Source organism: Balaenoptera borealis, assembly GCF_965194805.1.
Source record: "Balaenoptera borealis genome assembly, chromosome: 17".
In the NCBI taxonomy this organism is placed as follows: Eukaryota; Metazoa; Chordata; class Mammalia; order Artiodactyla; family Balaenopteridae; genus Balaenoptera; species Balaenoptera borealis.
In genome coordinates this window covers 15038104-15063825 of record NC_138876.1, presented here as the reverse complement: position 1 = coordinate 15063825, position 25722 = coordinate 15038104, and the positions used below count along the sequence as shown (strand labels likewise).

At 41.5% G+C, this 25722-nt stretch overlaps 2 protein-coding genes and 1 long non-coding RNA gene across 12 annotated transcripts in view; 1 reads left to right on the top strand and 2 right to left on the bottom strand.

The window, feature by feature from the left end:
- The window catches only part of TATDN1 (TatD DNase domain containing 1), a gene marked incomplete at its 5' end in the record, with an annotated part of 39132 nt that extends 23615 nt beyond the window's left edge, over positions 1–15517 (bottom strand). For 2 of the 9 annotated variants that reach the window (XM_082363104.1, XM_082363105.1), the window contains 4 exons: positions 83–146; positions 4221–4270; positions 4842–4907; positions 15352–15517. In XM_082363104.1, the coding sequence (XP_082219230.1) occupies positions 83–146; positions 4221–4270; positions 4842–4907; positions 15352–15517 (346 nt within the window). Of the gene's footprint in view, positions 1–6; positions 147–638; positions 699–4220; positions 4271–4841; positions 4908–15351 lie in introns of those variants that run through there. The other 7 variants (XM_082363112.1, XM_082363107.1, XM_082363109.1 and 4 more) reach the window with 7 other exon arrangements.
- LOC309614595 lies at positions 7730–13059 on the bottom strand. Its single transcript, XR_014236311.1, has 2 exons — positions 10615–13059; positions 7730–10570 (listed from the first exon to the last, which is right to left on the bottom strand). It is a non-coding gene; the product is annotated as an uncharacterized lncRNA (long non-coding RNA).
- Positions 15478–24364, top strand: NDUFB9 (NADH:ubiquinone oxidoreductase subunit B9). 2 transcript variants are annotated; one of them, XM_082363166.1, is made up of 4 exons: positions 15478–15611; positions 18620–18812; positions 19393–19506; positions 24141–24364. In XM_082363166.1, exons 1-4 carry the CDS (start codon positions 15511–15513, stop codon positions 24270–24272), a joined length of 540 nt encoding a protein of 179 aa, XP_082219292.1. In that variant the 5' UTR covers positions 15478–15510; the 3' UTR covers positions 24273–24364. The 2 variants fall into 2 exon arrangements, with proteins under 2 accessions (XP_082219292.1, XP_082219293.1); XM_082363167.1 differs by lacking the exon at positions 15478–15611 and adding an exon at positions 17712–17732.
- The last annotated feature ends 1358 nt before the right edge of the window (positions 24365–25722 follow it).

Here is a 25722-nt window from a genome sequence, read left to right as displayed (position 1 = left end):
TTGTACCTGAGGCAGTTCTCAGAAAGACTTCTTCAAAATAACTTAATTCACATTTTGGGGGGTAAAAGTAATATGAGGATACCATTTGTCTGTGCCAAATGCAGTGCATCTTTACTGTCTTGTAGATTTCCACCTGTAATCATAAACTGAAACAGAAAGAAATAAAATAAGTCCACTTTAACAGGGTGTCAACCACATTTTCCCAAACGTGCTTTCCTGCTGCTTTTTTCCAGAATGCTTCTCTCTCTTTGACTGTCACACACCAACCCTCCTTTAAAAATTCAGCTGAAAGATCACATCCTGTGCAGAGTGGATCCTGAATACCCTCTCCATATGCGCACACACGCACACGCACACACACATACACACACTACAAAGAATTTGTGACTCCTACTAAAATGTATTCACATGTCTGTCTTTCCTATTAGACCACGAGTTTCTTGAGGACAGAGATCACATTAGGAAAGAATGAGTAACTAAAAACTTCTGAATTTAGAATTCTGTTAATCTAAATTAGAGATTCAATAGTGTTGACTAAACAGTTCTCCAAGTGTGGTCCTGGACTCTCCACGGGATATGTTAGGTCAAAACTATTATCATAATAATACTAAGATGTTATTTGCCTTATTCACTCTCACCTGTCACGCGTGTGCAGTGAAGTATTCCAGAGGCTACATGATGTGTAACATCACAAAAGACTGCAGAAACAGATATGAAAGCTCAGCAGTCTTCTATTAAGTCAGACATTTAAAAGATATTAAAAAAAAAATACAAATTCCACTCGTGTCACTAAATGTTTTTGGTTTAGAAAATACTTTTCATAAAAATATGTTATTTATTTTACATAATGGTCTACTGTTTTAAAATGAATTAATAAATAGATACGGTTAACCCTTGAACGATGTGGAGGTTAGGGGCGCCGTTGAAAATCTGTATATTACTTACAGTTGTCCCTCTGTATCAGGGGTTCCACATCTACATATTCACCCAACCTCAGATCACGTAATACTGTAGTATTTACTACTGGAAAAAAATCTGTGTCTAGGTGAACTCACAGTTCAAACCCGTGTTATTCAAAGATAACTGCATTTAAAACTTCTGTTTTAATTTCTAATACAATATGTATCAATAGATAGAACCCACATAAGAGCTCTTTGGGGTCCTCAATAATCTTAAAGAATATGAAGGGGTTCTGAGGCCAAGTTTGACAATCACTGGATTAATGTATATTGATAAAATTCTTTGTAGGGAAATGTATAGCTCTTGGCAAGGAATCCCTTCTACAGAGGTAGCTATCAGAGTCCACTGCAATTAGAACACCACCTTTGCTAACCTGTTTAAGGGAAAATGTCACTAAAGAGCTATGTGTTGATGGTGACTACTAAGGCAGTGCTGCTTAAGTGCACATTCTTCTGAAGAAGTGATTTAAAATTTAAAGCATACTTCAAGAGACTCACTGAGCTAAAATGAAGAATTCATTCTAGGTACACACGTAAATAGAACACATAGAAAACACAGGAGATAGTGCAAATGATAAACAGACATTTTCACAGAGTGATAAACTTCTGAAATGATAGACACTGAGTATCTATTCTGCCTGTAAAACATAGTATATAGTAACAAAAATATTGAGAAAACTATTGTTTACTAACACTACCTAATTCTTTAATAAAGGATGAGGTGGGGACTTCCCTGATGGCGCAGTGATTAAGAATCCGCCTGTCAATGCAGGGGACACGGGATCGATCCCTGGTCCCAGAAGATCCCATGTGCCGCGGAGCCACTAACCCCGTGTGCCACAACTACTGAGCCTGCGCTCTAGAGCCCGCGAGCCACAACTACGGAGCCCACATGCCACAACTACTGAAGCCTGTGTGCCTAGAGCCCATGCTCCGCAACAAGAGAACCAATCGCAATGAGAAGCCCCCGCTCGCCACAACTAGAGAAAGCCTGCGCACAGCAACAAAGACCCAATGCAGCCAAAAATAAATAAATTAAAAAAAAATACTCTGTAACGTCCTATATGGGAAAAGAATCTAAAAAAGAGTGGATATATGTATATGTATAACTGATTCACTTTGCTGTACACCTGAAACACGTTATAAATCAACCGTACGCCAATAAAAATTTAAAAAAAAAAAGGATCAGGTGCCCACATCCAGTTTTCAATTACGTAAAATAGTTTCTAATCAAATCTACCTTTTATTTTACCTGTAACTTTCCCAAATAGATGAAAAAGTAAGGACAAGACTAGGGGACATATACTTTCCTCTCCCAGTTTACGATGACGACGACGACGATGATGACAATGACAGCTTCCACCATGAACATAATAAATGTTGCCTACTTTATGCCAGGTACAATATCAATTGCTTTGCATTCTATATTTTATTTAATCTTCACAACAACTCTGTTTATTAGCTATTATTATCATTCTTGATTTAGGGATGAGAAAACTGAAGTCTAGAGAGATGAAGCACCCCAGGTTACAAAGCTCTGAGGAAGGAAGCTGGGGCTGGAACCAAGGTTTGTGATGCCGTAACTGTGCTTTTAATCACTACCATAAAGCTACAAGGTACTGGATTAAATTTCAATTTGGAACCATGTCCAAGTAAATTTGATTTCAGTTCTTCAGTTCTGTCATTCCTAAATCCATGTGTGTGTTATAAATGTTAAGATTAAACTATTCATGGATGACACACGAAAACTGTCTATGAAAAAGGTCTCCTACCATATCAGTCAACAAAGGATGTTATGGTCATCAAGCCCTCAGCCACTGCAGCTGCCTCTGACTGTGCACCCTGAGGGGATTCAGGATGGAGAAAAACAGGGTACTTGCTCTAGATAGTGAAGGTGCACATCAAAGGAATGATTTCAATGAGCCCAGACTCTTGCATCGTCCCATATGTAGAAAATTGCTAAATTCATTAACTTGAGATTTTTTTCTTTAATTAGCAGTAATCTTTTGATGTTCCACTACCTGTTTTTTTGTTGTTGTTTTGTTTTTTTTGGCAAAACTCCCATATATCCTGGCTCCTCCCTTACCTCTTCGGAGCAGTCCCTCAGAGCCACCTGAGAGGATTAGGCAACTACTAGTTGCCTCTTAAGAAGCCTGGTAATTCAGCAAGTATGCCAAATAAAACATAATTCTCCACCTTTAGGTTGTGCATTTTTTTTCAGTTGACAAAATTTAGGAGCTTGGTATTTCAGACTTTGCAGAAAAACATTTTATAAAGTGATTTACCAAGCAAAGAATGACCACATAATAAGAAATTATGTTGTAACTTTTATCCTCTTATTACTTCTGAATAATAACTAATACAATTTTAGAGTTGGAGACTGCAGAACTCATTTAGCCAGGAGTATCACTTTTTAAAACTGAGGTTTATTTAACTTAGAAACAGTAGCTACTAAATGCCCTGATACCACACTATGGAACTTGATCTTTTTTTTAAAAAATATTTATTTATTTGGCTGCGCTGGGTCTTAGTTGTGGCATGCGGGTTCTTTTAGTTGCTGCATGTGGGATCTAGTTCCCTGACCAGGGATCGAAGCCAGGCCCCCTGCAGTGGGAGCATGCAGTCTTACCCACTGGACCACCAGGGAAGTCCCCTATGGAACGTAATCTTATTTCTTGTGTGCATGTGTGGGCTAGCTTGCTACTTTAAAAAAATACTAATTAAAAAGAAATATCTATTCAAAAACTTTGACACGAACTAAAATTCTTTTGCTTAGAACTCTCTAAAAGTAGTAGGAATTCTCCTGATTATCAAATTATCACCATAAAAATTAAAGTGTTCTCTCAGTTATTTGCAATGTTATACATAGTATAAAAGCTAAACTTGGTGATTAGATACATGTCTTTTTGATGATTGCTTACTTCTAACAAATGCTAAATTGTTACAAAATCTACTAATAGTTGCCTCTTAAGAAGCCTGGTAATTTAGATGGGTTTTAAAAAACTTTTCCAGCGAGACTTGGCCATTTACTACACTTCTGATCACATGGAAGAACCACTCACAAGGTTTGTGTCACTTAAATTGCTGAGAACAGAATATTTTGATATTTTATTTCATTAACTTGCTAATATTACATGTTGACAATACATATCACAAAATGCTAAATGTGGTTTGGCTCTTTCTCTTCTTTTCTGCAGTACTTTAACCAAAATTTAGTTTTAAAAAAAAAAAACCATAAGGGTAACAAAAATGAAATGTTACCTTTTTAACACCAATCTGAACAGCTCTCTCTATTACATCCTGCAAGTCGTCTGTAAAAGATGAACCCCACATTAAGAAAATGTAACTAAAAATTCACTTACCCATAATTTAATTATCCTTTATTGAAAGAAAAATACATAGAAAAATCACATTTACTGAAGTCAAATCAATACTATTTGATGAGTGCTTATCATATAATAAGCAAAGACCTAGCGATACTTTAAAAAAAAAGAAACCCATATAAGGCAAAATAGATGAATAGTTATCCATTCAATTGTATTTTTATTCTGTTGACCACAAAGGGGAAAAGTCTGTTTGGCTTTATGGTTTGCCTTTTATGCATATGGTTATCTAAAGTTCTATATTCAAAGTTATAAACTTCTACAGATAAGAAGGGCTTGATAATACTTTGTTGTAATAGGTATTTTATAAATGTTCATGATCATGGTTTACCAATATAGCTTATATGTGTTTCACTTTGTTTATAGTTTTATCCAAGATGCATAATAAATTCTTTAATATTTCAATTGTAAGAGTCCGTGAAGCTTCTTAAGGTCTCCCTTGAGTCAGAAAGTTTGTCTTCACAGATAAACTATTTACCTTAATAAAAGAAACATTTACCTTGATGCTTTTGAACCCCCCTATAAATTCCTCTGAACACAGGATCTGTCAAGTTGATACCAATATCTGTAGAAAGCAAAAATAAAACACCTGATCATTAAGAGCCTCTATTTGAAACTTTTACTTTAAATAAAAGGTCCTGTTACTAACCTTTTCATTCACATTCATTCATTCAAACAAAATCTAAGTGCCTACTGTTTGTCAGTCACTATGCTAGACACCTGGGATACAAAGATGAAAGATTAAGTCCTGCTCTCAAGAAACTCACTGCAGAATTGGGAAGGCATTCCCATTAACAGACAGTTAAGAAATCACAAGTAGATACTAGCACTGTGGGACACAGAGGAGGACCACCCAACTTAGTCTGGTAGTTAGCCCAGAAGAGGCTTCCAGAAAGAATGGATTCTTGAACTGAATCTTAAAGGATGCGTTGGAATTACCCAGTAGAAGACAGGAAATTGCAGATAAGACGAAGCAGCAGAAGCAAAGCTTCTGGGGTCTGAAATAGCACGGTGATCATGGAGAGCTACAGGCTGTTCTGACTGGTGGAGAGAAGTGTAGGGAAGGGAGTGACCAGAAAAGGGCAGACTCAGCTATGTTACAGACACTTGTCTTTAAAATACCAGATGCAACAAGAAGCACTGATGGCTTCTTAAGATTTGTATTCTGGACATCTCATTCTGGTGTCTTTGTAGAAGGTGGGATCTAAAGGGGGCAAATGGAGTCAGGATAGTTTACTTGGAAACAGGCAAGACCTCATATCTGCAATGAAGAGAACCTGAATTAGGGTAATGCGAGTGGAGATGCAGAGAGGGCAATAAATTATTTATTTCCTTTATTCACCAAATACTTATGAAGACCAACACTATGTCAAATACTATGTAAGGAGTTAGGGGGTAATGAACAAGAGCCGACGCTTGGTCCCTGCCTTCCAGGAATTTACAGTCTCTATGGGAACTACAAATATAATTTGTGATATATAAGAAGCCGGACTGTCAGCAACATGAGGCAAGAAATGTTTATCGTCTTCAATGCTGCATCCCTAGAACCTAGCACAACAGTTGGCATATAGTAGGATCTCTATACACTTTTAAGCCTGTAAATAATTATTTTACAGCTTTGTGCTTTGGAGCACAAAGAAGTAGCACTAACAGTTTTGGCAAGAATGATGAAAAAGCTTCACAGGAGAGCTAGATCTTGAAAGCTAAAGCTTACAAGCTGACAAACAGAAAAGGGCATTCTACATACAGGTGTGTATAGGTACACACTGCATCCGGAGAACTGGAAGAGACTCCTGGAAGAGACTCACTGTGCCTGTGGAGCTGAGGTTCACAATGCAGAGCGATTCTGCAGTGCCTCTCTTCTTCTAACCTCTCCCCTCCCCGCGTTCCCCCACCCCAACATTCAGCAATGTCTGTATTCATTTCTAGTTGTCACACGGAGGGGAGTGCTACTGGCATCTAGGCTTGAGGCCATGGGTGCTGCTAAATATCCTACAATGCACAGGATAGCCTCTCACAACAAAGAATAATCTGACCCCCACACCAAGTGCCGTTCTTGATAAATCCTGCTGCAGAGTATAAGGCGACGAGGGGAATAACGAGATGTGAAGTCAGCTTGTGATGGCCATGGGCAACAAAAACACCTTCCCTATTTAAAATATACACCCTTTAGCTTTTAGCCCTAGGAGAACCTCCAAGTTCATGGTTGGGTAGGACAGTTGCCTACCCACAGACCCCCAAATTATTTCTGCTGAGTTTCAGCTGCTTCTTGGTATAGTCTCACTCTGATTTCTACCAAGCTAGCCCTCAACAAGCTGTGCTGCTTCAACATTAAGCCAGACCTTGAAAGATGAATGGGAATTTGGATAATCCAAGAGATGGTGGGGAGAGTATTCTAGTCATTTGTAACAGCAAGAGAAAGGCACAATGCAAAAAACTTCAAAGATATTTGGGCAACAGCATATATGTCAATAGAGGGTAGGAGACGAATTCACAATTGATACCCTTTAAAGGGCTATTAACACATAAATGTTACCAAATACTATAAATACAAGGTAGGGGTTCAGTGGAATGGCCCATATCACAAGAAATCAGCATCTACTTTCTTTTCAAGTAAGGAAAGGGGCAGACTGAGAAAGGAACCCAGGGAAGAGAGCAGAGGTCTTTCTGCCTGCAACAATCCTTCATACGGTCAGTCTACAATCACCCACCACGGATGAGCATTAGGAGCACAGAAACGGCCTGTGTCTCTTCTAGCCCATTACCCCTTTGTGCAACAAAGAGATCAGAATTCTTCTAAAGCAATCTTTTGCTAGAAAACTAAGTGAAAAACAAATGAAACAGCAGCAAGCAAATTTAACTAGTGAACTTTATGATACTAATTTTAAAAGCAAATTGAAGATTAACTTGGAGGCTCAGTTTATGAAGCCTTCCCGTGCCCTGTCCCTGTCTCAACCTTAACAGGAATGGATGCTAAATCGTTCTTCCATGCTCAGCCTGAGGCCAACTCCAGGTGATGCCACTTCTTAGAACCTACCTCTTCCTGATGTGGGTCAGTCTTTGAGGGCCCGAGTCATAGTGTACATCAAAGATCTATATTCAGCTTTGGACCCAGGTGAGCCTTGGGCTTTACGATATCCTGCACTGGCTCAGCCACCAATTTCTTCCTTTTTACGTAAGAATCTCTCATGACTTATAGCTCTTGGCCCTTTCCTTTCTTTTTTCTTTTTTTTTTTTTGTGGTGATGAAAATGCCCTAAGATTTTTTTTTTTTTTAAAGAATCAGATTTTTGCTTTTTTTTTTTTTAATTTTATTTATTTACTTATTTATTTTTGGCTGTGTTGGGTCTTCGTTGCTGCGCGCGGGCTTTCTCTAGCTGCGGCGAGCGGGGGCTACTTTTCATTGCGGTGCGCAGGCTTCTCATTGCAGTGGCTTCTCTCATTGTGGAGCACGGGCTCTAGGCGCGTGGGCTTCAGTAGTTGCAGCACGCAGGCTCAGTAGTTGTGGCTCACGGGCTCTAGAGCACAGGCTCAGTAGTTGTGGCACACGAGCTTAGTTGCTCCACGGCATGTGGGATCTTCCCGGACCAGGGATCGAACCCGTGTCCCCTGCATTGGCAGGCGGATTCTCAACCACTGCGCCACCAGGGAAGCCCCCCTTTCCTTTCTGACATGTGGTTTGCCTGAAGTGTATTCCCCAGCCAGTTATTAAAGCTGCTTTCTATCCTCTGATGAATAGGCTGCTTCACCTTAGTCAAGTTTGGTGAAGGGGCTCAGGATGTCACCCCAAAATATGCTGCTTTGCCATATTGGTTATTTTGAGCTGAAGGCACTTAAGAAACAGCAAATGCAGGAAAGGATCCGTAATCTCTCCTTTTCTACCTAAAATGGGTCATAAAATTTCCCATGAGAAAGGTACTCTCCCTGTACCAGGAAGAGAAGAACATTCTTATCACCAGAGACTGGGAGTCAAGTCGAAATGGATCTGTACAGCCAAACCCAAAATAACTCCCATCCTCCATCAGTTTCCCCATTTCTTCCTAGTCACTGTCCCACAATTTACATAACTTAAGTCCCTTTGTCTTATCACATCCCCACTTGGCCTTTTGGTAAGCTTTCTGGTCTAAAAGCTTCTTTGGGTCTTCATTTTCCTTTTGAAAACTCCCAGGTACATGAAAAAAAAAAAAAGTATGCTTTTCTCCTGTTAATCTGCTTTATGTCAGTTTTATTCTTAGGCCCAGCCACGGAACCTAAGAGGGTAGGAGGAAGTTTTTCCTCCCCTACGGAGGCAAGCAGCTTTTTTTTCTGGACACTGTGATTCACTTCTGTCTCCTCTCTCCTATTCTGGGTGGCCTCTGGGCCTATCACTCCCCACCCACCGACTCCCCAGAAAACACCAACAGAGTGATTAAGATAATTAACAAGTCAACATAGAGGAGTCAAAGAAAAGTTCAAATTGATCATCAAAAAATATTCAATCTGTGAGCAACTTCCAAGAAATACAATAAAATGGGGAACTGCAGTTTTGGAAAGAGAATGGGCTTTGGAGTCAGAATTCTTGGAATTATGACTCATCAGCTGAATGATTTTGGGCAAACGAGTAGGCCTCTGAGCCTCAGTTTCCTCACTAGTAGGGTGGGCATAAAATTTCTCCTTCCAGGAGTGAAATGTGGCTCAAATTGGAAAATGAATGTGAAAGTATCTTGCAAATTAAAAGCCTTATAAAATGTAATTATTATTATTATTATTACTGGGCACAGTATAAATTCTGTAACATGCAAACAACAAATGGAATTTTAGTCAACAGTAGCTATACTGTCATCCTACCTTAAGTGGTTAACACTCCCAATCAAGACCTCATTATTAAATAGCCAAATGTAAGTCAGTTTGTTTATGATTCAGGATGCAACCACGAAAATAAACGAGTCAAAATCCTATTTATTTAACTTGTTCGAAATGTTCTGATATATAAGGGACAGTATCTTTTAAATTAAAAAATTCCTATCAGATGTATGCCTACTGTCAGTAAACTAAAAAAATTAAATCCTGTACAAACATCGACTTCTAGCTTGAAAAACTAAGTACATGAGAGGTAAGGGTGAGAGAGCACGACAAGAAAAAAAGGCAAAGCAGAAAAATCACTAACTCTGATTGGGGGTGGAATACTGAGGGATTCAGACATTTAGTGGCATGCCATCTTATAAGGATAAGTAATGTTTCTTTTCCATTAATTTTCTCCTTAATTAGCTGGCTTTAAAAGCATTACCTGCATTACTGCTAAAAACTGTTGCCAGTATTAATAAGTTTTATTTTTCAAAACAATATAAGAGTGAAAAACTGTTTGTAACCAAAAGAAAAATACATCTCCAAACTGATGCCTCACTGGTCTCAGTGAATCATGTCATACCACCGTCGCCATGATCTAGGGATACAAAGGGACAGCAAGTAGAGAATTTACAATTGTTTTAGCCTTTAGATATAACTTCAAGTTTACAGGAAATAAAAGCGATTAGAGAACAAACTAACCACCACTACATGGCAGACCAAGTTGCTTCTGCAAGGCAGTGCCATGAAGAAATGCGCTAGATCAAGGGGTTGGCAAGCTACGGTCTGCGCGCCATTGCCTATTTTTGTTTGCCCCTAAAGTAAGAATCGTTTTTTTAAAAGTTGAAAAAAAAAAAAAGTCAAAAGAATAGCTCTTATGACATGTAAAAATTATAAGAAACTAAGGTTTCACAGTGTTCACAAAGTTTTACTGGAACATGGCCACACCCATTTGTTTATATAGTACCTATCTATGGCTGTTTTTGAGTGACAGGTCAGAGTTGAGTAGTTGCAACAGAGATATATGGCCTGCAAAATAAAAAATATATACCATATGACCCTTTAAGGGAAAGCTGGCCAATTTCTGTGCTAGATTAAAAATCTGAAGGACACTCAAATGCATGGCTCCAGATTGGATACTGTTTTGGACAAGACCACCTTGTAAAAGAGGCTCCAGAGAAATCCTCTGCCCCTTCTTCCATGTGAGGACACAGTGAGAGGGCACCAGCCACGAACCAGGAAGAGGGTCCTCAGCAGAACGTAATCATGCTGGCACTCTGATCTTAGATTTCCCAGCCTCCAGAAGTGTGAGAAATATATTTCTGTTGTTTATAAGCTACCCAGTCTGTGCTATTTTGTTACAACAGCTCAAAACGGACTAAGACAATCTATGACATCACCTTCTCTCTCAATCTGTATATACCAAGTAGGCGGATTTTATCTCCTAACCTCTCAATCTGTGCACTCTTTTCCATCTCCACTACCACCATAACACTTGAAGCAACCAACTCCAGCTTGGATGCTACTCTGACCCCCTTTCATTCTGTTCTCCACCTGACTGAAGGTTTCTTTTCATTCATAAGTCAGATCATGGTACTCTTACCTGTCACTCCTGATACATCCTTAACATGGTAGGATCTTAGCTCTGCAAACCTCTAGCTGATTCTGTACAATTCTCCCTCCTCCCTCAACCCCTTCCCCATTTCTCTCTGCTCCAGACCCACTGGTCTTCTTTCAGTTTCTCAAAAGTGCTATGCACCCTCCTGCCACAGAACGTTTGCACAGGCTGTTGTATTGGGAACCTTCCCCCTGCCTTTCTTTGCCTACTTAACTCTTAATCTTTCAGAGCTCAGTCCAAGTGACACTTCCTCAAGGAAGCCTTTTCTGACCTCCCAGTCTAAGTTCTGTTCCTCATCAAATGCCCAGAGAACCATATTCCTTTTCTTCAGTGCCCTCTTCTCTGTCACTGTGGTAAAGTCATTAGTGCACTTAAAAGGCTGTCTCCACCACTAGACTGTAACCTAGTTTCTACCTACCACTGAGTCCTAGCATTTAGCACATCAGGTGGCACACAGCAGAGATTCAGTAAATATTTGTAGAATGAATGAATGAATGAATGAATGACCAGGTTGCTCAAGGGAATCCAAGACAGGGAATAGAGAATAAGGCCCAGTGCCTAGCGAGATGGGATTTGTAAGAGACGGCCAGCAGCCCCAATCAGCCTGCTTCTAAGGACACAGGGCAGGATCAGAATCCCGCTAAAATAACACAACTATAGACAAATCTTAGATACCTAATAGCCCCCAGCCGGGTGGCCCCAAGGGGTGGCTGCTACTAATTACTGCCAGCTGCTCACTGGCTCAGTTGGTGGGAGGGAGCGCAGAGGCTACTAGATAGGCATCACCTTAAACCTATGCTTCTCAAAGGAGGGGTATTCCAGAGAGTATGTAACACCCTGAGATTCCCTGGAGTATCAATTTTACTTTGGAAGATTTAGGGGATAAAATATGTTTTAATTTTAAAAGGGCACTGTGTTATTTCAAAGTTAAACACAAGACATCCAAATAAATTTTGTAAATGCATCAAGATTTACACATCACTGCTGCCACCCCATCACTCCTGGGGTATACTCCACTCTATATCCTTAAGTGACCTTTGGTGGGTGAGTTCCAGAGCATGAACCAGCCAGCATTGAAAAGGGAGCTTCCACTCCATCCCAAGTTCTATCACTTTGCAATGATTAAGCATAGATTCTTATTGCTATTCAGACTGAGGATATACTCATCTGTGGTATGATACTCAATGTCACAGAAATTAGTCTCAAGTATAACCGAGGACACAATGTTGAAGTGTCCTCTAGGAGGGAGCAATGTTTCCCATAAAACACAAATACATCTGCTTCCCGCCCTCCTTCCCCACATTAGAAACACTGGTTGTAGTTGTAAGGGGCAGCCATTGGTTACACAATTTGAGAAGGGGGAAATTTAGGATTACAACCTGGTGATAGTCAGCTGTCCTAAATCAAAATCTAAGGCTGCTCTTATAACACTGGTTTAATTTTTCTATTATTATTATTAAATTTAAAAAATTTTGGCCGTGCCAGGCGTCTTGTGGGATTTCAGTTACCCGACTAGGGACTGAACCCGGGCAATGGCAATAAAATCGCCGAATCCCAACCACCAGACCACCAGAGAACTTCCTCCACTGGTTTAATTCTTCATGCAACTGTTCCATGTAAAGCTTGTTCATGGACCAATTGTCCATGGGCCTAATATGTTGTTTTCCAAAGTACTGCTCATGACTATTTTGGGCAGAGATTTGTGTAGTGGGTCATAGGCAGAACTTTTTAAATGGCATGGAATAAATATTAACTATCAGTAAGTCACAAAACAAAGATAGAATGTATAGTATGATTCCATTTTTGTTGTAAAAAAGACAAACACATCGGATATGTTTGCATATTTTTATGATTCTGTATAAATTTAAAAATATGGGAAGGATATAAACTTTAGACACCAGTTACCTCAGGATAGTGGAAATGAAGGAGAGCATACAAAAAAAAAAATTGTTCCAATTAAACCCACCTTCTTTAAGAAGTCTTTTCTAGCTTATCTGGTTGAGATTCCTTTATAAATTTTCTTATGAACTTAGTACTAATATAACACATCTTGTTTTACCCACTCATTCATACTTCCATTGAACAGTTACTGTACTAAGCCTCTGGGAAACAAAGATAAATACCACCAAGTATCTGCCTTAAAAGAGTGTGGTCTAGTGGGAAAGGCAGATACATATTTTAATTATAAAATAACGGGGTAAAGTAAAGGGTAGAGTTATGTAGTCTTAAAGAACAGGTAAAAATCAAACAGGCAAGAGGATATTAGAGGGCTTCCCTGGTGGCACAGTGGTTGGGAGTCTGCCTGCCAATGCAGGGGACACGGGTTCGAGCCCTGGTCTGGGAAGATCCCACATGCCGCGGAGCAACTAGGCCCCGTGTGCCACAACCACTGAGCCTGCGCGTCTGGAGCCTGTGCTCCACAACAAGAGAGGCTGCAATAGTGAGAGGCCCGCGCACCGCAATGAAGAGTGGCCCCCGCTCTCCGCAACTGGAGAAAGCCCTCGCACAGAAACGAAGACCCAACACAGCCAAAAAGTAGATAAATAAATAAATAAATTTATTTAAAAAAAAAAAAAAAAAGAGGATATTAGAGGCAGAGGGGACATTACGACCCCAAACTGCCACTCTAAAACCTTATCATAGGCAAGAAACAGCACCTCCAAGTGTTTATAGAGCATAAAAAGGATGAGGCCGGAAAAGTGGGCAGGACCAGACCACAGAAAGGCTCTGTATGCTATGTTAAGGCACTTCAACTGTCCTGAGGACAGTGACTGAAAGATTTGAAGCACGAGAAAAATGAAGCTGACTTGGTTTTTATAAAGACCACTCTGGAGGCTACATAGAGGATGGATTTAAGGAGACAAAACCTGAGGCAGAGATTTAGTTTTTTTATTACAATACAAACACAAACCTTTAAAAGAAAAAAATAATTGTCTTTTCTTTGTGGGGTGTTTCATGGCTCTTACCCCATCTCCCCCATCAATTATATCACAGATTGCAATAAACAGGCTGAGAGACACCACACCTGGAAAGTGTCTAAACCTCTGATGACCTTCCCATCCCCCAACCCCACCCCAGGCTCTCCCACAGCATTTTTAAAAACCTCTTTTGTGGCACTTTAACAATGTGCCACTTAAACATTCTCCCCTGCATTTGCTTTGACTGTACATACCTCCCCAGTCTGAAAACTAACTGCACCACTAGATTCTTTTTATAATTCCACATACTTAGCACAATGTCTCTGTAAAAAATATTGTCTAAAGTAACTCTTAGATCTAAGTTTATAATCCTAAGCTCTCTCCTGAGTGCCAGACATTTCCAATTGCCCAGTAAATGTCTCCACCTGGATGTTCCGTAAGAATCTCAAATTTAACCTAATCCAAATGGATCTCGTTACATCTCCCACCCACTGCCAAACTACCCATGCTTCCATTTCATGTTTAGGTATTTATCCCAACACCGAGTCATCTCTGACTGTTCACTCTTCCTTACCTGCCATAAACACTCAGCTGCTAAATGCTGCATATGTATCTCTCTTCCATTTCTCTCTCCCTTTTCCAGTGCCCTTATTCAAGCTCTGAAATGCTTCCCTGTCTCTCCCTATGACCCACCAAACCTACACAACAGCTGTCAGGATTACCTTACTAAAGCAGAGACGTGATCACTGTCGTTTTCCACCTTCAGGTAGCTGGAAACTTCACAAAGACAAGGATCATGCCCAGCTTTACCCACTGCTGTATCCCATAGCTCAAGGCTCCCAATATGTAACTGGCATTCAATGATTTACTTAATGAATGCTCCTTGTCAAAAGCCTTCAGTGAAGCTCTACTCTATACACAGAAAATTAAACTCAGGAACACATTTGAGTTCCAAGTCACCCTTCCAATCCTAGCTCTTACAACCTCCCCCAGGCTTTCCTAAGTCTGGTACTAAATATGCTTACTCCTTTAGTTCCTGTCGAATTCTCCATCTCTTGTTCTACCGATGCCGAATGGATTATTGTACTTGCCAAGTATAAAACTTGTTTCACTTTCCACTGTGTATGTCCTCCAGTTCCCCCACCAGATGGTGATGCCAGCAGAGCAGGGGCCGTGTCTGTGTTCCCAGGCCAGTGCCTGGCCCACCAGAGGCGCCCAGTAACTGTGATATGAACTGTGATATGAATTAGTGAGTCAACGAGTCCCTCGGAGCCATCCTCCTCTCCGCCAAGGAAACGGGAAACCGCGGGGAGGTGCACGTGGGATGGAGCGGAATATAGTGACAGGCCTTTCGTTTGCTTTTTAGTAGTTTTGCTTCCTTTTTTTAATTGAACACAACACATATGTTGTAAAGAGCATAAATCGTAACTGCGCAGCTCGTGAATTTTCACAAAGAATCACACCCGTGAAGTCAGCACCCATACTGAGATCCAGAACATTACCAACACCCAGAGACCTCCCCGCACCCTCCTCCACGGAGTGCACTTTCAACCCTCAAAAAGCCGAAGAGCTCACGTTCTGGGCCCTGTGGCCGCGGTGCGCGAGTCCCGGGAACCGAAAGAAAGGCCCCAAACCCGGAGAAAGTCTTACCTACGAATTTGAAGCGACTCATGACTTCGTCCCCGGCTCCTCGCTGACGGAAGCGGAAGCGGCAGTCAGTCGCCCCGCCCCTCCGGCAGCCCCGCCCCCTCGCCGCCGACGTCCGGTTTCCCGGGAGCCCTTGCGGCCGCTGAAGGTGAACCGGCAGACATGGCATTCTCGGCGCCGGCTGCCTACCTGACCCACCAGCAGAAGGTGCTGCGGCTTTATAAGCGGGCGTTGCGCCACCTGGAGTCGTGGTGCATCCACAGGTGGGCGAGGGGGACCCAGGGCGCGGGGAGGTGACCTCGGGGGCCGCCATAGAGGCTGAGAGGCTCTGGGGACCGAGCGGCTCAAGGACTTCTGGGACGGGGTGGGAAGGCGGCCCTTTGCCCCGCGGAGCCCTCCCCTAGACCCGGGTTCGAATGCAGTTTTCGTCGCCCATATCTGGGACACTTTGAAGACTTGTTTATCTGGCCCGGGCCTCAGTTTTCTAATCAGGAAAACGGACGCGGGACCCAGCGCAGAGGGTTGCATGACGATTAAGAGAAAGGAGGTGCCAAAAATGGAAATGGTCATGCCTCCAGCGCTCACTAAATAATAGCTTCCTTCGTGACCTTCTCGTTCCTGGTACTGGCAGTAATAATAAATGCGTTATTTAGTCCTCACAACTCTGGGTGTTAGGGGTTATTTAGCCTTATTTTATAGATGAGAAAATAAGAGGCTAAAATAAGAGGCAAGAGACTGACTTGCTCAAGGCCCAGCAGCTGGTAAGTGGCCGAGCCAGGATTAAAACTCAGGTGTCTTAACTCCAACACATCATCATCACCCCTCCCATCAGCTTTCCTCTTTTTAGCTTCATTCAGTCCTTTTCATTAGCTTCACATCCCACATAATTCTTTACCTCCCACATAATTCTCTTCTTCTTTCCTCCCTCTGTCCATCTGGGACTAGTCTTAGAACACAGTCTTAAAACATATAGGTTTTCGTGATCTAGATGGAATGCATGGTGACAATGGGGTGCAATGGGGTGACAACCCAAGATGTATGAATGCCACGCCTCCGTGCCCTTAGGAGAATCCTAAAACCTAGTCCCAGGAGAAGGGCTTCTGAGAAAAACCTCTAAACAATGGGAAACTGAGTATGTCTGGAAGAGTTGCGGAGAGGATCCTGGAAGCCCAGATTGTATAGTTGGGATTATTGTAAAGTCATCGACCTACTTTTCTTTGCTAGGCAGGAAGATGGCCAGGTTCAAGGCTGTAGGGTTAGTTACTTCCCTAATTTTTTTATTCATCTGACAATTTGCAATTCAGGATCTATGGTGGCCGACAAAAGTTAATAAGGCTTCTTTCTCAGCTGTAGCAATTTATGGATGAATGAGGAAGATGGACATATAAACAAACAGATAACAGAGAATTATCTTTCATAAAGATGAAGGAAGTCAAGCCATCAGGAATTCAGGTAGTGCTGAACTACATCTGAGAATATTAATATTATCTTGGAGGAAAGGATAAAAGTAGTTACTATGATAACACTGACTCGTCATTTCTTTAAATCTCACTAACATCTTTTCTCAGTACTTGCCTGATTTTTTTCCTTCCATTTGCCCTCATAGCGCTATTTGTTCTGCATGGGTCCATCCTAGGTCCTTGGTCATTGCTGTGTATACTTTGGGCAGCCTCATCTAACGCTGGGACTTGAGTTACCACCTATGCTCACTTGTCTGTAGAGCTGTATTTCCAGCTGTTTGCTAGATTACCTACAGTTCTCTAAAACTGAACGTATTTTTCTTTTCACTACCTCATTTTGATTCTCTTCCCAAATTCCCTGCCTCAGCTAATGGCATTACTAGTAATACAGTCACTCAGCTTTAAGTCTTAGCATTATTTTCAAGTACTCCCTACTCGCCCCTCTGCCAGCGACATACGTACTTGTATGCCATTGGACACTGATTTTTGTAAATTCTCTCCCCAGTGTAATAATATTCGTAGCTTACGTTGGGCACTAAGGATGTACTAAGCACTGTCTGAAGTGTGCTGATATGTTGTAGCTTTCCAATCTTTAGGACAACCTTAAGATACAGGTACTGTTATTAACTCTTTTATGGAGGAGGAACCCATGGCCTAAAGACTTTAAATAATGTACCCTAGGTTACACAGCTAGGAACTGCAGAGCTGAAACAGTCTTAAGCTATCTGACTCCATAGCCTACTCTTGTAACTTTGTAGTCTAAATATTTTTCTCTTGTCACCATCCATCACTGTTGCCTGCTTCAAGCCCTTGTCATCTGTGGTCTGGATTATCAAAGCCCCATTACTACTGAGCCATGAAAAAGAATGAAATAATGCCATTTGCAGCAACATGGATGGACCTAGAGATTATATATTAAGTGAAGTAAGTCAAACGGAAAGATAAATATCACTTACATGTGGAATCTGAAATAAGGTACAAATGAACTTAATTACAAAACAGAAACAGACTCACAGACAAAGAAAAATTTATGGTTACCAAAGGGGAAATTGGGGGGAGGGATAAATTAGGAGTTTGGGATTAGCAGATACAGACTACTGTATATAAACTAAACAACAGGGTTCTACTGTATAGCACAGGGAACTATATTTAATATCTTGTGATAAACTATAATGGAAAAGAATATGGAAAAGTATATATATGTATGTATAACGGAGTCACTTTGCTGTACACCAGAAACTAACACAACATTGTAAATCAACTACAATAAAAAAAAATAATAATGAAAAATAAAAAAAAATTTTAAAGCCCCGTAAATGATCTCTGCCCATGGTTTCTTCTAGAACCTGACCGAAACTTGCCTAAGGTCAGGCAGCTAGTGTCAGAGTCAGAATTCAAACCCAGGTCTGTCTGATTTGAGCACCACTCTTTGCACCATGTATCAGTCATACGTGCCTTCTACATCTTTGCGTCTCCAGAATTTAGCACAGTGCCTAGCACAAGGTAGGAGGAAATGCAGTAAGTTGTCATTGAATGAATGTTGAATGATCCTACAGAGGCGATAGAGGAGACAGGGGAAAGGGGTTAGGTTGTATTTATCAGTAATACAGTAGCTTGTTGCTGGTGTTTGGGGGCTGCCAGGGAAGCTGTCGTAATGATGAGGCTGCTCCACTGACAGGGTCCAGGGAGGGGCTGGGAAGTCACGCTATTCACCTGAAAGGTGTTAGTGGAAGTACCGCCTCTTGTCAGACAGTAATACTGCCTGATTGAGTAGATAACATTTCTAATCTCCAAAATCATTTTGGTTTAAGGGACAAATACCGGTACTTTGCTTGTTTGATGAGAGCTCGGTTTGATGAACATAAGAATGAAAAGGACATGGTGAAGGCCACCCAGCTGCTGAGGGAGGCAGAGGAAGAGTTCTGGCACTGTCAGCATCCTCAGCCATACATCTTCCCTGAGTCTCCTGGGGGCACCTCCTACGAGAGATACGAGTGTTACAAGGTAGGTGAGGACCACAGGTGTCTCAAATCCCGAACCTCAGCCTTGGAAACCACTTGCCCTTTTAAGGGCAGCTAGGACATTTCTTTCCTGACAGTTACACTTTTTTTTTTTCCAGTGTCAGTTTTCTCTCTCCCAGATGCCATCACGACTTTTCTTTCCAAATTCAGTGCCAAGGTCTTGTAGTTAACTTTCCGGCAAAGCAAAGTGCTAAAGGAATTGGTAAATAACTCATTTTTGGACCTTAAAGTTAACCGATTTCAATTGGTGCTTAGTATTCTAAGTGATATTTTCAAATAACATACAGCCACGTTGGATCTTTAGAGAACTCAGGTAGGGGAGGAATGATGCCAGTTCTCTTTGGACTGACCTTGCTGTTTTTCATCCCTAGGCTGTTTCACTCTAAGGCATTCTCCTTTGTCTCGGTCCTCTGCTGTTTATTGCTTAGCGTCAGAAACAGTCTGGTACTTCGAATGGTTATAAAAATGCACCTTGATTTTTGTCTTCTGTCCCTTGAGCAGGCCCTACCCGTGACATGTAAATGTGTCCTGTGGAATGACGCCGTGATTTCCTCTCCTGACAGGTTCCCGAGTGGTGCTTAGATGACTGGCATCCTTCCGAGAAGGCAATGTATCCTGATTACTTTGCCAAGAGAGAGCAGTGGAAGAAACTGCGGAGAGAAAGCTGGGAGCGAGAGGTGAGTGTTGCCTGTTTTACCATGTAGTTTGGCCCACATGGTCAACACCTGGAAGGAGCTGAAGTTTGGTTCCCCATGTGCAGAGGTCCAGATTCCAGCTCCGACAGTTACTCTGGCTCCTTGCCTCTGATATACTTTCTCTTTCAAGTGTGTTAAATGTAACGTTTACAGCCATCTTAGAAATAGGTTAAAATGTGTTCCCTGGTCTTTTGGCTTTTCTGTTCTCTGATTTTACTTCTTCCCTCCTTCCCCTCCATAGTCCTCTGCCTGACCTTGCTCTACCCTACAGTCCCTTAACCTTCTCCACCAGCACCTTGGGTATTTTTCCACTCATGATGTCTGATTTATATTTTAAAAAAGTCAGTCAATCTTGCTGTAGTGTGAAAAATATGTTGGAGAGGGCAAGTGGAGAATTGGAGAGACCAGTTTGGGGTTACTGCAGTAGATTAGTCCAAAGATTATGGCAACTAGCACTAGGGTGGATGCAGTGGATATGGAAGGAAGTAGATTCAGGATATTGTCTGCAGGGATGTGAAGAGTGATTGGATGGGGGGTGGGGGCGGGGGGTAGCGAAGGACAGGGAAGAATCAAGAATGATTTCCAGGTTTTAAACTTCAACATCTGGAGGTTGGTGGTGGTGTTTATTGAGATAGGGAAGAGGAGAAAAAACAGATGTCAAAGCGACAATCAAGTGTTCAGTTTTAAATGTTAAATTTACGAATGTTAAATTTGAGAATCCTGTGAGACATCAGGTGCAGGTGTCAGAGGGTGACTTTGGATGTACGAATCTGGAACTCAACTCAAAGGAGAGATTTGAGCTCAAAATAGAAATGCGGGAGTTATCAGTTGTTTTAAAAGCCATGGAATGAGGGCCTTCTCTGGGTGCCCTCTCCCCAGTAAAGGAAGTGGAGGGAAAGCCACAGAAATATTTGAGATCCTTAGATCCAAGAGAAGGTGTTTCAAGAATGGCCGGGGGACTTCCCTGGTGGCCCAGTGGTTAAGACTCTGCACTTCCACTGCAGGGGACATGGGTTCGATCCCTGGTGGGGGAACTAAGATCCCACGTGCTGCGCCACACGGCCAAAAAAAAACAAAACAAAACAAGAATGGCTGGGGCCAAGTCATCTTTGATTTGATGGAATAGAGTGAGTACTGGAAATAACATCCAAAGGTTTTGGCTACAGGAAGGGCATTAGTGGCCTTGATTAGAGCCATTTCTATCACACAAAGACTGATCAGAAGGTGAGGAAGAGTAAACAGGAGGGAGTGATGACTCTTAAGAAGATTTCCTGAGGAGAACGAAGAAATGGGGCAGTAACTGGAGGCCGAGGGATTACTTTCTTTTAAGATAAATGATGCGTATATGCTGATTAGATCTGGGGTGAGGGAGAAATTGGTAATGCTGAAGAGAGGTGGAATAGGTACAGAAGGAAAGTTTTTGAGAAGAGGGGTGGGATCCCAGGCATGTGTGGGGGCCTTTGGAAGGAGAAGGGATTCTTCCTCCATTCTAATTGGACAAAAGATGTGTATAAATACATTTGGGTTAGAAGTTTTGATGATGGGGAAATGACAGACTTCGATGTGATGGCTTCTCTTTTTTTTTTTTTTTATTTATTTATTTATTTATTTTTTTATATTTATTTTTGGCTGTGTCGGGTCTTCGTTTCTGTGCGAGGGCTTTCTCCAGTTGCGGCAAGCGGGGGCCACTCATCATCGCGGTGCGCGGGCCCCTTCACTATCGCGGCCTCTCCTGTTGCGGAGCACAGGCTCCAGACGCGCAGGCTCAGTAGCTGTGGCTCACGGGCCCAGTTGCTCCGCAGCATGTGGGATCCTCCCAGACCAGGGCTCGAACCCGTGTCCCCTGCATTAGCAAGCAGATTCTCAACCACTGCGCCACGAGGGAAGCCCGGCTTCTCTTTTTTAAGTGAAGTCAGGAAAAGCCAGGAAGTGGGCAGAGCATGTTTGGAGAATGTGGAAAAGGTGTGATAATTGTGGGCAGAGGATGCGCTTGCTGGAGAATAATAGTAAGATTGCCACGTGGTGGTGAAGGCCCATGTGAAGTTGGAAATAATTAACATGTTGTGACACCAGTTTGTTCCAGTATTTTTTTTTCTCTTTAGCAATACTAAGCTGTATGGTTGCAGGTTTGAAGGTAGACGGTGTGGTTGTCCACGGTCAAGAGTGACGAGGAACTTATTCAAGAGGGAGTGATTGTCGTGATGGAATCTAGCTGGATAAAAGAGGGAAGTAGACAGGGAGGCTGATGCAGAAAGCAGGGCAAGTTGGGTGTGAGTACCTGTGAACTGGCAGCATCTGTGAGTTTCAAGAATTATTTTCAAGGCGGCATTTAAGCAAATGAGCTGGAAGGGGACACTGGTTGGATAGTGGGTTACTTAAATTCATGCTTTTGTGACCAAGGAGGGCAGTGTTTTCTAAGAAGTATGTCAGCATTTGGGAACTCGAGGCATATTTATTCATGGAGAGCAGCAGATTCATCCTGCAGTTGAACTCTGTGATAACCACTTCTCCCCAAAACATTCTTCCTTTACCAATTCCATCTCTTTGACATTATTAAACAGCACGTGTGCTTGAGGCTCAGATTAGCCACAATCCAGAGCTGGTTTTTCTGGAAGAAGCTTCAAAAAATCGTGGATCTGGAAAGTGGGTGTCTTAGGTCTCCTCCTCTATTAGGACAGTGATGGTCTCGGAGATCGCTGGAAAAGGGGTAGCTGGGCAGTGGGGGCAGAACTGAGCGCACTTGTCCCTGTGATTTCATGTTATTTCTTGTCCTCATTGCTATTTGGGGGGCTTTTAAATTAACATCCCTAATGTATTCAAATTGAAGTTTCTTAATAGTGCTTTTGGAGACCTCTTAGCTGAGACACAAAAATAAACATTTTTGGGGGGAAAGAGGTGGGGGGGACCATAACAAGGGGGAATTGGAATGGTAATTGTCAGGGTTTTGCTTAATGAGTGGGGTGGGGTAGGAGGGTTTGTTCTCAGCATTGCTGTTTTAAGAATGGGAAAACATGTAAGGAGAACAGCTTTTGTGTCCGAGTTAAAAGGTGGGCATAAAGATAATGCAGGTATAGAGTCCCTCCCATCAAGCCTCTTAGATAGCCTCATCCACCACAGGGCAGAGAGCAGAAGCAAGAAGAACTACAATCCTGCAGCCTGTGGAACAAAAACCACATTTATGGAAAGATAGACAAGATGAAAAGGCAGAGGGCTCTGTACCAGATGAAGGAACAAGATAAAACCCCAGAAAAACAACTAAATGAAGTGGAGATAGGCAACCTTCCAGAAAAAGAATTCAGAATAATGATAAGATGATCCAGGACCTCGGAAAAACAATGGAGGCAAAGATCGAGAAGATGCAAGAAATGTTTAACAAAGACCTAGAAGAATTAAAGAACAAACAAACAGAGATGAACAATACAGTAATTGAAATGAAAACTACACTAGAAGGAATCAATAGCAGAATAACTGAGGCCAAAGAATGGATAAGTGACCTGGAAGACAGAATGGTGGGATTCACTGCTGCAGAACAGAATAAAGAAAAAAGAATGAAAAGAAATGAAGACAGCCTAAGAGACCTCTGGGACAACGTTAAATGCAACGACATTTGCATTATAGGGGTCCCGGAAGGAGAAGAGAGAGAGAAAGGACCAGAGAAAATATTTGAAGAGATTATAGTCAAAAACTTCCCTAACATGGAAAAGAAAATAGCCACCCAAGTCCAGGAAGCACAGAGAGTCCCATACAGGATAAACCCAAGGAGAAACATGCCAAGACACATAGTAATCAAACTGGCAAAAATTAAAGACAAAGAAAAATTATTGAAAGCAGCAAGGGAAAAATGACAAATAACATACAAGGGAACTCCCATAAGGTTAACAGCTGATTTCTCAGCAGAAACTCTACAAGCCAGAAGGGAGTGGCATGATATAATTAAAGTGATGAAAGGGAAGAACCTACAACCAAGATTACTCTACCCAGCAAGGATCTCATTCAGATTCGAAGGAGAAGTCAGAAGCTTTACAGACAAGCAAAAGCTAGGAGAATTCAGCACCACCAAACCAGCTCTACAACAAATGCTAAAGGAACTTCTCTAAGTGGGAAACACAAGAGAAGAAAAGGATCTACAAAAACAAACCCCAAACAATTAAGAAAATGGTCATAGGAACGTACATATTGATAATTACCTTAAACGTGAATGGATTAAATGCTCCAACCAAAAGACACAGGCTTGCTGAATGGATACAAAAACAAGACCCATGTATATGCTGTCTACAAGAGACCCACTTCAGACCTAGGGACACATACAGACTGAAAGTGAGGGGATGGAAAAAGATATTCCATGCAAATGGAAATCAAAAGAAAGCTTGAGTAGCTATACTCATATCAGATAAAATAGAGTTTAAAATAAAGAATGTTACAAGAGACAAGGAAGGACACTACATAGAAAAAAAAAAAAAGAATGCAGGTATATACAAACAACACTTTTCAGTAGTGAGGATCAGGGTGTGTCATGTGACACAGTAGAAACAATGCCGACACTTCCCTGTAGCAGAGAGATTGGACAGTCAGTTCCACTCCTTTTCTAATTGTTCCTTCCTTACCCCCGCTTCTAGGTTAAGCAGCTGCAGGAGGAAACCCCGCTTGGTGGTGCCAGAACTGAAGCTTTGCCCCCAGCCCGAAAGGAAGGTGATTTGCCCCCACTGTGGTGGCATGTTGTGACCAGGCCCCGGGAGCGGCCCATGTAGAGAAAGAGAGGAAGATGCCTCACCAGTCACGCTTGCAAGTGAAATAAGTTACAGGACATACACTTGCCCTAATAAAATAACTCCATATGGTACGACTGACGTGTTCTTCTGAGGAGTAACATGATGCCAGGTGACTGGGCCACTGTCGTTTTCTTAGCAGTTGAGCATATAAAGAAAAGTACCTGAAACGTAGTCAGATGTATTCTGTTCTTCCCCATTACGTCATATTGATAACACATGCTATCGAGGGAAAACTGCAGCAGAACCAGATACAAGATTTACTCTGAAGATTTAGTTGAACAAACTTGAGTTGAAGGCTTAAACTAGCTATAGTGACTGGAGGGCATAAGAAGCCAAGAAGAGGCATGCCAATACTGAGGACATAAGATACCTTTTCTGTTTTCTAGATTCCACTAGTGGAATTTTAGCTCTGATTGAGTAAAGGACTACGCTAAGAAGCACGCATTCAGCAAATAAGCGTGGAGTTTATGGGGTTCTCAGGAGTGGAGTTTGATGGCATCCAATGTGGATGACACTTTTGTGACACTTATTTTGGAGGCAGTTTTCCAGCTTTGCTCCCTCTACCGTAGCTTGGATTGTCTGCAGACACAAAGGTAAGGGTAGCAGAACTCTAAATGTTTGAGGTTTCTTTTTTTAAGGGTAAAGCCATTTTTAAAGCTCAACCAAGCCCAGCTAGTTTTAGTTCTTGGTAACTCACTGTTCAGGCAACTAGTGTTCTTAAAGTGCACAAAAATGATGTTGTCAGTTTTCTAACTAAGCTCAATCTGAGTCTCAGTCCATTTTTCTAACACTTCACTAAGACCTCCACCTGAATTTTAATAAGACTTGAAATGCAGGGCTTTTTTTTTCTAGTGGTTCTTTATTTATAATGTAGGCTGAAGCAACTGATACAAGGTAAAAGGGAGACACGTTACACAATTGTTATTTATACAAGTTTAGAACAAAAAACTGCACAGGGAGAGGTCAACTCTCAGTACAAACTAGCAACTAAACCACAATAATTTACCTTTAGAAACGATTTCTTTATTTTTAGCTGTGACACTGCTTTTACAATATGCAAAAACACAAACAGAACTACCCAAGGCGTTTTGTCACATTCTTTCTACATTGAATTTGGCAACATTTTATATTAAATTTATTCAGATTATACTAACGTTTAAAAACTAAACAAGTGAAAAGCTGTACCAAGGTACAGTTACATCCATTTATTTCAAAGGTTTAAAATACCACTTTTATCTATCGTAATTACCTTGCAGTGATTTCTGCTTTTGCAAAAACCATCTCAAGCATCATATGCACAATGCATCAGCTACTTTTAGTCATCAAGATTGGTGGGCTAAACCACAGGCACTACTGTTGCTTATATTCTGTAAATGGAGCTTGTTTTTCAAAGAAAAAAAGCTTAAACAGTTTCTAATAATCATGCCTT